This window comes from Neoarius graeffei, chromosome 11 (assembly GCF_027579695.1).
Source record: "Neoarius graeffei isolate fNeoGra1 chromosome 11, fNeoGra1.pri, whole genome shotgun sequence".
NCBI lineage: Eukaryota > Metazoa > Chordata > Actinopteri > Siluriformes > Ariidae > Neoarius > Neoarius graeffei.
In genome coordinates, this window is record NC_083579.1 from 18,559,678 (window position 1) to 18,573,908 (window position 14,231).

At 43.5% G+C, this 14,231-nt stretch overlaps 1 protein-coding gene across 1 annotated transcript; it reads left to right on the forward strand.

Moving 5' to 3' along the window:
• pth2 (parathyroid hormone 2) lies at window positions 1-584 on the forward strand. The gene is made up of 2 exons (XM_060933558.1): window positions 1-95; window positions 218-584. The coding sequence occupies exons 1-2, from the start codon at window positions 1-3 to the stop codon at window positions 582-584; spliced, it is 462 nt and encodes a 153-aa protein (XP_060789541.1).
• The last annotated feature ends 13,647 nt before the right edge of the window (window positions 585-14,231 follow it).

The following is a 14,231-nucleotide window of genomic DNA, read 5'->3' on the forward strand; positions in this document are numbered from 1 at the left end:
ATGTCTCTAAGTCTAACTCCTCGCCCTGCGCTTTTACTCATCGTGCTGCTGCGTATAAGCCTGGACACTTCTGCTTTCCCTCAACCCTTCAAGAAGTAAATTCTTAGACTTTTACTGGGACCCCAATAAACCTAAACCAAGAAATATAAAAGCATAACCTTTTTTTTATTTAAAATTTTTTCATATATAAATAATTTTTTTTATTTTAATACCACAGAATATCCCCTTCATTTGGCCAGGATTCTTTACAGGAGCTATGGAAGGTTCTTTACCCTTCCATCTCACTCCGTGACTGGAGCATCCAGATGTTGTCCAGCCCAGACTTCGGTGGAGCAGAGCCCAAAAGAACAGAGCAGCTGCCTGTGGATGAGTGGATCCCACTTAGCCAATCAGAAATGGAGGAGAAATTGATGATGGGATGGCCAGTAGACTGGCAGCAGCAGGGGGGCAACAAGGAAAAGAGAAACATTGTGGTGGCAGACGATGCAGCATTCCGAGAGAAGAGTAAACTTCTCACAGCGATGGAGAGACAGAAATGGCTAAACTCATACATGCAGAAACTCCTGGTGGTTAACTCCAAATAAATGGCTTGTCTCTAAAGGATAAATGATATTACTAAAAAAAAAAGTTAAGTAGGTTACAAAACAGGAAGTATACTTGATCACTGTTAAATGTCTGTTCATCATGTAAAGAAACTAGACAGTGTTTTAGTCCAAAAAAAAGTTTGATTTGACTTGTAGAAATGTCACATGTATGTGAAATAGCATGATTTGTAATTTACTGTACGTTTGTCATTTAACCTTCAGAACCAACAAAAAATATGTACATCTCCAATAAACGTGCTCTAATCCTCTCCCCTTTAAAATGTTACAAATGAGCAGTTCTTTGTGGAATAGAATGTGTCAAGAACATGCAAGAACATTTGCATCAAATCAACTGCATCGAAAAGTTATTTATTTATTTATTTATTTATTTACCAAAAACGGAGGTTCGTCAAACCATTTATTTTAATTTTTTTGTATACTTTTTTAATGGTTCATAATTTTAGGTTAGAATAATACTCAAAGTCTGCTGAGAAACCTTGTTAAAACTTTCAATCAAACAACTTAGGTTAGAAAACAATATATAGTGTAATAGTTTATAGAAAATACAAACTGCTGGTAGATTGAGAAAGGAGAGGGAGTATGTTTGTCTATCTTCACACACTGCCTTCTAGTTTGAAAAGCAAAAATGTATGGAGCATAGATGGAATGTAGGAGTTGCACTTGGAGTATATGCTAACCATGTTGTTAAAATCTCTCTCACACACACAGACTATGTTCACAGACAGGCAGCTTGCATCTGATTTCTAGAACAGACTATTCATTTTCTTCGTTGTAGTTGTAGCTCATCATCTTTCCTTGTTTTGTCTAAGTAGTATAAAATGTGAAGTAAGTCTTAATCAACTTTCTATGGAATACACTACCATACAAGCCTATTCTGAATATCCATATATGAATCTGTTCAATTTAGGACAGATTTACCAGAGTCATGAAAATATGACTAAGACACTTGCTGGCCACTTTATTAGGAACACAATCAGCCTGTCAGGTGTCAGCAGCGCCCATAGTCAGCTGGGATAGGCTCCAGCTTGCCTGCGACCCTGTAGAACAGGATAAAGCGGCGAGAGATAATGAGATGTTATTTTCAATTATGTTAAGGCGAGGCTCAATAAAATAAACTCATATAACCACTTTTGCCGACTGTGCTGAACAGAAAAAAGTCTCGATACAATAGAACCAACACAAGGTGGATGATCTACAAGAGCAGACCACCACACCGGGTTCCACTCCCATCAACCAAGAACAGGAAACTGAGGTTGATGTGCAGCTGCATGACTTCACACACTGTACTGCTGAATGTTCAGGTATTCCTAATAAAGTGACATGCGCACACACACACTGTGGGAAATAAGGAATTTTAAGTAGACTGTCGCAGGACAGACAAGTTTGAAATGTTGTCTGTCCATACAAATTTCAGCCTGTTTGAATAACGGGCCAAGGCCCAGAACAATGCAGCTGGGGATCTGGGGCCCACCTTAGGGTCCCGGAAGCTGAAGGGCTTTACATGCCTGGAGATGGCTTCTTAGCAGTGGCGGCTGGTAGTCTTTCAAACAGGGGAGGCTGGTCGGTTACGATATTTCCAGATTTTAAAAGAAAAAACATCAATTTTGCCCATACTCTTGCCTCTGATCTGGCTGATTGTTGGCAGGGTCACAAACTGTGAAATAACAGGTTCTTTTGGCCCATTAGCCTACTGTCCAATATACATGATGGTGGTGTTGGGGGGGAGGGGTATATTTTAACATTTTATATTTTAAAATTGTGGCATGTTGTTTAAAAATTGATCATTATTGAAAGCAGCTCTTTGTCAGGAATCTCAGCAGTAGAGCTGGGTGCCACACATTTCATTCAATGACAGTTTCCCTATATTTTACTTATTTTGACTGAGAAATGTTTTATTGACAATTTTGATAACCCTTCACTTTTAATCCAGGTCTGTAGTGTGAAATGTTCTCGGCTGTGTTTTTGTTTAAAAATGTTTTCCAAGTTGTAGCTGTGTTTAATTCATATCCAGAAAAATATATATTCCAATAATATACTCAGCATAAACATTTTAAATAGATTCTATATTTTTGGTCCATCCATGACATACTGTATTACTAAAGTAGCCTATTTACTGTTGTTGATGTGGGTCACTTGCTGTTAGCCAATTCACTTTCTTGTACCAGGAGAGCTGAAAGGAACGAGTATTATTCCCTACCTTTTTCACCAAGTCAATTTGAGGCGTTGGTCTACCCTGCTCTTTACTTTTAATTTTTTCCTCGAAAGGAAGACTGGCAAATGGCTTCGCCAAAATTAAATCAGCAATGCTTGGCATCTGTGCGCAGCTTTCTTGCTAGCTGACTAGCCCCCTCAAGTTCAGTCACTCAAATAAACGAAATTTCTGGAACTAAGATAGCAAACTTGACAACACTATATTTACACTTTATTTATAATGAAAATATATACAAACTAAAAAAGCTGGTAGAAACCGTGTGTAATGAATGAAATGTAAGTTGATCTCTTACAATACACCACAGCACTTGCGAATCCGCATGGGACTGAACTGAAATTCACCGCTGCCTGTCTATAGTTGAAACGAGCTGTCAATCAAAGAAAATATCCGGCCGCTTTCACCAATCACCAGTCTCCTCGCGGAAACTGCCATGTCCCTCCCATGTGAGGCTGGGAGTCCGTAGGCAGGCATTTTCGCAGTATTTGTCCAATAATCGTCTTGCATTTTGAGATTGAAAAGCGCATAGCTCCCAAATGCCATTGAAGTCCACCGAGGCTGGGAGTCTGTGAGACTCCGTGGGCAGGCGTTTTTGCAGTATTTGTCCAATAATCGTCTTGCATTTTGAGATTGAAAAGCGCATAGCTCCCAAATGCCATTGAAGTCCACTGAGGCTGCGCTGCATCGCGCTGTCACGAGGGGGGAAAACTCACACACACATTAAAGTTATAAGGGAATGATTTCTCACTGTAGTGGGTTGAGCACATATATTTCTATGATTCTGGATCTGAAATAGCAATGTTATAAGGTCGGCTATAACATAAGCCTAGCGCAATTCATCCTACACGATGTTCGTCATTTTTAGAGGAGGCTGAACCTCCCTTGTTGTCTTAGAGCAATCGCCCATGCTTCTTAGCTATTTCCAGGCACATTTTTGTTATATTCAAAGACCAACTTACACTTAACTTAGACATTAGTTGCTAATTACACTACAAATTGAATATAATTTACAAGAAAATGTCAGAAGATTCAAGAAAAAACATGCTTAAACGTGCTTTCTGCAATCCACGCTCGCTCCTGATGTCAGATTGGGCCGTGCCTTGTCTCATTCGAAAGGTCTTGGGAAGAGGGATGTGCCTGTAAATTTTGGTGGGGATAGGACCATCAGTGGCCGAATTATGATTTTTTAAAGACTGGCTCGAGCCAGGACTCATAAAGATTTCGGTGAGCAGTGCTCGCACGGGGGTTCAGGGGCAAATAACGGGCCGAGGCAGTGTCATAGCGGGTCATTCCTGTGTTGGTTCGAAAGGGCTCGAGGAGAGGGAGGTGCCTGTAAATTTTGGCGGGGCTAAGACCATCGGTGGCCAAGTTCTGAATTTTTAAAGTTGCACCTGTGGGCCCTTCATTTCACAGGCCGTGTTATGACATGATGTATTCGCCCAGTGTAAAATTTGGAAGAAAATTGGAAGTAGATTAGACCAGGGGTTTTCAAAGTGTGGGAGAGTCAGCCCCCCTAAGAGAGCAAATAAACAACAGCGCCCCCCCCCCTTACAATTTTTGTTGTTGCTATACTTAATGTTCCATTCGTATTTAAAAAAATGGTTGTACACATTTTTAATTTTTTTTCCTTTTACACATTTTACACATCTGTGCTTTTTGAAAACTTTATCTCATCTCATCTCATTATCTCTAGCCACTTTATCCTTCTACAGGGTCGCAGGCAAGCTGGAGCCTATCCCAGCTGACTACGGGCGAAAGGCGGGGTACACCCTGGACAAGTCGCCAGGTCATCACAGGGCTGACACATAGACACAGACAACCATTCACACTCACATTCACACCTATGGTCAATTTGGAGTCACCAGTTAACCTAACCTGCATGTCTTTGGACTGTGGGGGAAACCGGAGCACCCGGAGGAAACCCACGTGGACACGGGGAGAACATGCAAACTCCACACAGAAAGGCCCTCGCTGGCCACGGGGCTCAAACCCAGGACCTTCTTGCTGTGAGGCGACAGCGCCACTACACCACCGTGCCGCCTGAAAACTTTATTTTGTTTAAAAATGTTTTTATTGTTTTAAAAGGTATTCAGAGCAAACAACTCAACATACATTTATGCTGTCACAGAGGAGCACACAATATCAGAAAGTACACTTCCATATAAATTTCCAATGGCACCCTAATATGATGTCCCCACAAATGGGGAACATGTAAACAAGTGTAACAGAGATTGCGTTGAGAGAAAAAATAGATAAATAAAACACAATACTATTTTAATGAAAAGCTCAAAAATAAATATGAAATAAAGAAAAAATATATAATAATGTTACTAATAACGAAAAAAAAATGAAAATAGAAAACACGAAAAAAGAGAGGAGGGGGGTCAGAGGCAAGTATTTTCTTTACTATTGAGTATAGTCAAGTCTTTTATCAAGAGAAGTTGCATCAAACACATTTTCATAATAATCTAGAAAGGGGGGCGGCACGGTGGTGTAGTGGTTAGCGCTGTCGCCTCATAGCAAGAAGGTCCGGGTTCGAGCCCTGTGGCCGGCAAGGGCCTTTCTGTGCGGAGTTTGCATGTTCTCCCTGTGTCCGCGTGGGTTTCCTCCGGGTGCTCCGGTTTCCCCCACAGTCCAAAGACATGCAGGTTAGGTTAACTGGTGACTCTAAATTGACCGTAGGTGTGAATGTGAGCGTGAATGGTTGTCTGTGTCTATGTGTCAGCCTTGTGATGACCTGGCGACTTGTCCAGGGTGTACCCCGCCTTTCGCCTGTAGTCAGCTGGGATAGGCTCCAGCTTGCCTGCGACCCTGTAGAACAGGATAAAGCGGCTAGAGATAATGAGATGAGATGAGATCTAGAAAGGGCTGCCATATAGTTTGGAATTTTTCTTTTGAATTATGCATAATGGTCCTGATCTTTTCAAGCTGAAGAAAAGACATTACATCGCTCACCCACCATGAGTGCTTAGGAGGTGAGGGTGACTTCCAGTTTGTTAATATTAAACGACGAGCTAATAAAGTACAGAACACAATCAGCTGTGATTGGCCCTTTGACAAAGACGGTTCGGTGTGTACCACTCCGAAAATGGCAATTATAGGCTCTGGATCTATTATTTTTCTCCAAACATTGGAAAATGATTTGAAAATATCCAACCAAAATGTACGTAGAGTTGGACATAGCCAAAACATAGGTGCTAGGGTAGCGGGTGCTTGTTGACAACGAATACAGTTAGGATCCACATTAGGATATATTTTGGCAAGTCTGGTCCAGGATAAATGCAGACGATTAAATACCTTTAACTGAATTAATCTATGTCTGACACATATAGAAGAGGTGTATATTCTACTTATAATTTCTTGCCAGTTGTCTTCCGTTAATATCACACCTAAATCTTCCTCCCATTGCCTTTTCAGAGGAAGCAGTGAGGGAACTTTAATTTCTAAAATAATAACGTATAGCTGAGACACACCACCTGAACATTGAGATTTAATTGTCAGACAATCGTCAATTGGGCAAATATCTGGTTTCACAGGAAAAGATAGAAACTCCTTACGGACAAAACCGTGAACTTGAAGGTACCTGAAAAAATGGGATTTTGGTAGGTTGAATTTTGTAGACAGTTGATCAAAAGAAGCAAAGCAACCATCCACAAAAAGATCCCCTACATTCTTTATATCCTTTCCTGCCCATGTGTTAAAAACTGTATCTATCAATGAGGGTTTAAAAAGAAAATTTTGAGAGAGATGCATAGATGCTAGGGCTTGTTTGTACCCAAAATGTTTACGGAACTGAGTCCATATGCATAAGCTACTTCTGACAATAGGATTATTAGTATGTGTGCCCACTGCTAAAGGAAGAGGGCCACAAATCAAGGAAGCCAGGGTGGTTGATGTACATGAGTGTTGTTCCATTATATACCAGCTTGGGCTAGCTCCACACACACACACCTTTATTATACCAAATAGATAATTTATAAATATTTGCTGCCCAGTAGTAGAATAAAAAATTCGGTAACCCCAGTCCCCCATTCACTCTATTAGAGTGAATATGTCTGTAAAAATAACAGTGAAATGCTGTAAAATCACAACATTAAAAAACTGTAAAGGGAATTACACCAAAACATTGTTTAATTTACAGTGTAATTTAGTAAAATGTTAAACTAAATGTAACTGTAAAATCCACATGAAAATGATGTTTTTTAAACATAATTTCTTTGTTGAAAAGACCTATTGATGTTATTGTGACATACAAACACTGTTTTTTGCAATACAGTGCAATGTATATTAAATGGCAATAATATAGTGTTAAAATTACAATTAAATTCTGTAGACTTAAATAAAAACATGCATGATTTCCAAAAGACTGCCACTTCAATATTGCCTATTTCTAACATTTATTTAGCCTGTTATTTTTGATCTCAAAGGTGAGCAGTATTTGGATTGTTTTAGCAATGATTTTAGGGGGAATGTTCAAACAAAACACCCTGGGTAAATGAACACTGACTTGTTGCCAAGGTGAGACAAGTAAAATCCCGGATGTGTTCGACTACGCATAACGTACGTTCTGATCCGCGAGCCTACTTTGTTTCAGCGCGCCCTCACTCAGCAAGAAATCTCTTCTCGTCGTGGTGATAACAACACTTTATACAATCTTGATAGAAAATTAAGTGCTACGAGGGCAGACATTAATGTCTGTCCATATTACCTGCTTATATAGCGTGGTAAGTCTGTGACAGAGGGCTCTGTCTAGCTCCTCTTCAAGTCTGTTTTCCCTATCCCAGTTAGTTACTACAGCAGGGGTGCACACCTGACTTTAGTAGCAACACACACCACACGCAAATACAATTAAACTCGCATCTTTTTCCCTACCGCAGTAAAATCATAACTCGTTAAAATAAACATATACTTACTTGTTTGAGCTGTCTAGGTAATGTTGGTTGTGTCTTGTGTTTGGTTTTTCTGTCTTGTTCATCTTTTCCAAGGGGTTTTAGTCCGGTCGGCATTTGTTTGGGGAGGGTTTGAATGGCTTGCGCGCCACCATGACAGGCCAACCCGAGCAGCAATAACAGGGATAATTCAGTAGCGTCAAGGCTGCGCAATGCAGCATGGGTACGGGCAAAACCAAGTTTTGAGGGGTGTTTTGCAAACTAATAAAATAATGTTTGTGGGGTATAAACTGTTGTAAAATGGATGCTTATGCAGGGTATTGTTGATAAGCTATTTGATGGCTGTGCTATTTAGGTCTGAAAATGTTTACTTGTGGTAATTTATTTTTAAAACTGTGTAATGGTATGACCTGGGGGAGGGGCTGAGAGTATAAAATGTTCACCCTGATCATTCTGTGAGAGAGAGAGAGTGAAGGAGAAGCAACAAAGTACTAGCTCAGGTAACTAATTGTAATGCAGATTGTGGCTGTAGTTGTTGGATGTAATTTAACTGAACTGAGTTGCTTTGGAATATTCTTGTGTTTGATTTGTTACATTAGGGAAGTACTTTTTTTTCTTTAGTGTTAGGTTTTTTTCTTAGTAAATTTTGCTACTGGCCAGCTTTATTTATAATTCTCACCTTTGCACTGTTGGACTATTTGGGAGCACTTTGTAAAATAAACACCTTGCACTAAAGTGCTGCTGTGGTGGAGCCAGTTTATTTATGAGTGGACCTACACCTGAGCTGTGTTACTCCATGACATATGGTGTCAGAAGTGGGATTGGCCAGCCACAGAAAGTGCATCTGAAAGACCCAAAATGGCGGATGTAAAGGGCGAGAAGGGCGATGAGTGGGCGGATGCCTCTGAGGAGCAGCTGGAGCAGAAGCAACCAGATGTACGACCAAAGATGATGGCTAGCACACCAGCAGACCAGCACGCCAAAGCCCGAGCACGGTTCCACACAGAAGCAGTGGCTACAGCGACAGCACCTGAGACAGACAGGGCTATGGGAGAAGTAGCAGGCCTGCTGAGGGATTTCCTGACCACCCAGCAGCGACATGAGGAGCGCATCTTGGCAGAATTCTGTGGCCTAGCTACACACTTCATCCAAGGGCAAGCAGGAGGACAACAGCCACACCACACAGCCCCGGCAGTGTCAACAACTGCGTCTGAGAGTCCACGGATGGGCCTTCCCACCCCAACCCCCCGTCGACGTCCAGCGGCCCGAGAGACATCGGCAGATGCTTTTGATGAGCTATGGCAAGTTCCTGCTCTTCAATTCACCCAGGGTCCTGCTTCTCAGCCATCCCGGCCAGAGAGGGTTGTGCGTAAGGAGCTCAAGATGCCTGTTTATCAGCAAGGGGAAGACATTGAAGATTACCTACTGCGGTTTGAGCGCATGGCCAGAACCTGGGTTTGGCCAGAGCGAGACTGGGCGTGTCGCCTGGTGCCACTATTGACTGGGAAGGTGCTTGCTGCATACACAGCCATGGATGAGGAGCGTTCCAACACATACAAGTACCTGTGAGAGGCCCTGCTGGAGAAGTTTGATATTGCACTGGAGACGTATCATCAGAGCTTCAGAGCGTCCATGACACCACCTGGAGAGACCCCTACTGAGACCTATAACCGCCTGAAGGGCCTCTATCATCGCTGGATATGACCTGAGCAGTATTCCAAGGAGGACATTGCAGAGATGATTATTCTGGAACAGCTGATCCAAGTCCTACCGTACGACATCAGAACCTGGGTCAAAGAGCATGAGCCAAAGGATGGGCAAGTGGCTGCAAAACTTGCCATGCAGTACTTGAACGCGCATCGGAGGGATAATCAGTGACCTCAAGCACCACTACGATCTCAAGCAACACCACCACCTCAAGCACAACCTCAAGCATCTACATGGGACAGTAGAGGTACCATGGGTGGGGCTGTAAGATGGGACAATGCGCAGAATAGATTTCAGGAGTTAGTCTGTTTTTACTGTCAGCAACCAGGTCATAAAGCTGTTGTATATCCTATGAGAAAGCCAAAGCTGAATGGATTCTGTTATGTACCAAGGGAGGGGGACTGTCTTTGTGGGGATGGTGATGAATTGAAATGTGAACTTTTTTTGAATGGTCAAGCTGTGCAAGCACTGCTTGATACTGGAAGCTCTGTGACTCTTGTTAACAAATGTGTTGTTCCTGCTGATAATCTGAACTATGAAAAGAAAATGGTTGTGCAATGTGTACATGGTGATAAGAAAGAATACCCGACAATGGAGGTCACGGTAACTGTAAATGCACAAATGTTTTTGATTAATGCTGGAGTGGTGGAGGGTTTACCAAATGACATGGTGTTAGGCAGGGACTTACCAGTGTTGTCTGATCTTGTGACTGCCCCTAAGGGTGAAACTGCAGATGTGCATCTGTCTTGTCCAGTGTTTACAAGATCCCAAACTCGGGGAGGACTGGAGCCCCTACCAGACTTGTGTGGTAGTCTGTGCCAGGGCAGGTCCAAAGCCCCCAGAAAGACGTGTAGACAACGGCATCTAGAGAAGCATCTGGGTACACCGGTGGTCAAACCGGAAGTAGGTGGGCTTGAAGCTGAGCGGTTGTGGGAGGTACCAGAGAAGATTGGGGCCTTGCAAACTGCAGATGTGTCTTTGAAATCTTTATTTGACAAAGTAAATGGGAAAGAGGGTGATCACAAGGGGGTAGATAGGGAAAAAAGTGGTGGAAAATGGTATTTTGTACATTGAGGAGGATAATGTCAAATGCCTAGTCATACCAACAACATGTCGACCGTTAGGGCTTCACCTCGCGTGCACACTTCCCTGGGCAGGTCATTTAGCTCTACAAAAAACCTACCTTAGGTTAGGTGCACAGTTCTACTGGCCCTCTATGTATGCCGACGTGCGTGCATATTGTGCATCCTGTCCTGTGTGTCAGAAAACAGGTGCTGTGAGGAGAGCTGACAGAGTCCCTCTGCATCCACTACCTGTGATCGCCACCCCCTTCCAATGGATAGCTATGGATATAGTGGGACCACTTGAGAAGAGCAGCTCTGGGTACAGGTTCATCCTTGTCATATGCGATTACGCGACTTGCTATCCAGAGGCCTTCCCACTTCAATCAATCACCATGCTGAAGGTTATCAGTGCCCTGGTCCAGCTGTTCTCCCGGGTCGGATTCCCGAAGGAAATCCTTACCGACCAGGGGACAAACTTCACATCGAGACTGATGCAGCAGCTCCACCGGCAACTGGGTATCAAAGCCCTCTGGACCAGTCCCTACCATCCACAGACAGATGGGCTCATGGAGAGATTCAACCACACCCTCAAGAACATGCTGAGGAAGTTCGTCTCAGATACCGGCAAAGAGTGGGATCGATGGCTACCCTTCCTCCTGTTCGCATATAGAGGTGCCTCAGGCATCCACAGGGTTCTCCCCATTTGAGTTGGTATATGGCTGGCAGGTTCAGGGCCCATTGGACCTGCTGAAGAGAGCTTGGGAGAAATCACCTGATGCTTCATCAGAAGTAGGAATTGTGCAGTACGTGCTGCGAATGAGGGATTGCCTGGACCAGTACAGAGAAAAGGCTACAGAGAATCATCTAAGAAAGGCACAGAAGGCCCAAAAGCTCTGGTATGACCAGTATGCCAGACACCATGAGTACAAGCCGGGTCAGAAGGTCCTGTTGCTGCTTCCCACCAGTACCAGCAAGCTTCTTGCGAAATGGCAAGGCCCTTATGTCATTACCAAGAGAATGGGTCCAGTTACCTATGAGGTACATCATCCTGACAAGGGCAAGACTAAACAGGTGTACCATGTGAACTTGATGAAGGAATGGAAGGAGATGAAGACAGATGAAATAAAAGCAGAGACAGAGGTGGACAGAAAGGAGGTGAAGGAGGTGATGGCAGAGGTGGACAAAATGGAAGCCAAGGTGATGATGGTGCGGAGGGTGGAGGCAGATAGAGAGGATGAAGATGATGTGCAGACCTGGCAGCAGCAGAGAGAGGCAGAACCAACCCTTGATCATTTGAAGAATGACCTACAGAAGGATCTGCTGAAGGTCTTTGACCTCTTCCCAGCTTTGTTCCAGCCTAGACTGGGCTGCACTGGAGTGTTGGAGCACAGAATACATTTAAAAGACCCTACTCCAATTCGACAAAGGCCTTACAGGGTGCCGGAGACCCTAATGTCTGGACTGAGGGAAGAAATTCAAACCATGCAGGAGCTGGGGGTCATTGAGCCGTCAACAAGCGAATGGAGCAGTCCAATTGTAGTCGTCTCAAAAAGGGATGGGTCCCTGAGGATATGCATGGACTTTAGGAAGCTCAACGCAGTGTCACAGTTCGATGCCTATCCAATGCCCCGAATAGATGACCTGCTAGAAAAGATTGGTTGTGCCAGGTACATCACAACGCTAGACCTTTGCAAAGGTAACTGGCAGGTGCCACTGGAGGAGAAGTCCAGGGAGTATACAGCGTTCAGAACACCTGTAGGGCTCTTCCAGTTTACCGTAATGCCCTTCAGGCTGCATGGAGCCCCAGCAACTTTCCAACAGCTTATGGACAGGGTCCTACAAGGGTGTGACGACTGCTGTGCTGCCTATTTGGATGATGTGGTCATCTTTAGCCAGACCTGGGCAGAACATTGCCATCACTTGCGGAGGGTTCTCCACCATATCCAAGAGGCAGGACTGACCCTGAATGTCCAGAAGTGCAAGTGGGCCAAGGCTGAAACCAAGTACCTGGGATACCTTGTTGGCAATGGGGAGGTTCAGCCACAAGTGGACAAGGTGGAGGCCATTAAGAACAGTTCACGTCCTCACACCAGAAAACAGGTCAGGTCTTTCCTGGGTCTTGTTGGGTGGTATCGGCGTTTCATACCCAATTTTTCCACCAATCGCCGCACCCCTAACTGACCTTACAAGCAAAGCTGCCAAGAATCCAGTTGAGTGGACGGAAGAGTGTGAGAGAGCGTTCACTACCTTGAAGACATGTCTTTGTTCCTCTCCTGTTCTGCAAAGTGCCGACTTCACTCAGCAATTTCTTGTGCAGGTTGATGCCTCATCTGTGGGGATTGGGGCAGTCCTGGCACAAGGGAAGCCAGGAGAAGAAAGACCAGTCCTCTATCTCAGCCGGAAGATGCTGCCCAGGGAACAAAGGTACTCCACCATTGAAAAAGAATTCCTTGCAATTAAATGGGCACTGGATAGCCTTCGTTATTATCTGCTAGGAAGAGAGTTTGATCTGGATACTGACCATGAAGGACCATAATGCCAGAGTGACAAGATGGTATCTGGCGTTACAGCCCTATAGATTCCAGATCCGTCATAAAGCAGGAAAACAAAATCTGATGGCTGACTACCTGTCCAGATTGCCGATGCTCTGCAATCTAGGAGAAGGGGGAGGTAATGTGACAGAGGGCTCTGTCTAGCTCCTCTTCAAGTCTGTTTTCCCTATCCCAGTTAGTTACTACAGCAGGGGTGCACACCTGACTTTAGTAGCAACACACACCACACGCAAATACAATTAAACTCGCATCTTTTTCCCTACCGCGGTAAAATCGTAACTAGTTAAAATAAACATACTTACTTGTTTGAGCTGTCTAGGTAATGTTGGTTGTGTCTTGTGTTTGGTTTGTTTTTTCTGGTCTTGTTCGTCTTTTCCGTGGGGTTTTAGTCCAGTCGGCGTTTGTTTGGGGAGGGTTTGAATGGCTTGCGCGCCACCATGACAGGCCAACCCGAGCAGCAATAACAGGGATAATTCAGTAGCGTCAGGGCTGCGCAATGCAGCATGCGTACGGGCAAAACCAAGTTTTGAGGAATGTTTTGCAAACTAATAAAATAATGTTTGTGGGGTATAAACTGTTGTAAAATGCATGCTTATGCAGGGTATTGTTGATAAGCTATTTGATGGCTATGTTATTTAGGTCTGAAAATGTTTACTTGTGGTAATTTTATTTTTAAAACTGTGTAATGGGGAGGGGCTGAGAGTATAAAATGTTCACCCTGATCATTCTGTGAGAGAGACAGTGAAGGAGAAGCAACAAAGTACTAGCTCAGGTAACTAATTGTAATGCAGATTGTGGCTGTAGTTGTTGGATGTAATTTAACTGAACTGAGTTGCTTTGGAATATTCTTGTGTTTGATTTGTTACATTAGGGAAGTACTTTTTTTTCTTTAGTGTTAGGTTTTTTTTCTTAGTAAATTTTGCTACTGGCCAGCTTTATTTATAATTCTCACCTTTGCACTGTTGGACTATTTGGGAGCACTTTGTAAAATAAACACCTTGCACTAAAGTGCTGCTGTGGCGGAGCCAGTTTATTTATGAGTGGACCTACACCTGAGCTGTGTTACTCCATGACAAAGTCTGTATTGCCTTAGATACAACGTTTTTCAAATATGTGTTTGTCAGTTGGGTGAGGTAATGTTAGCTATTCTTTTGGGTGTTATGTGAAAGTTTAGCACTAGCTAAAATGGTTGTCTGCCGTTTTTG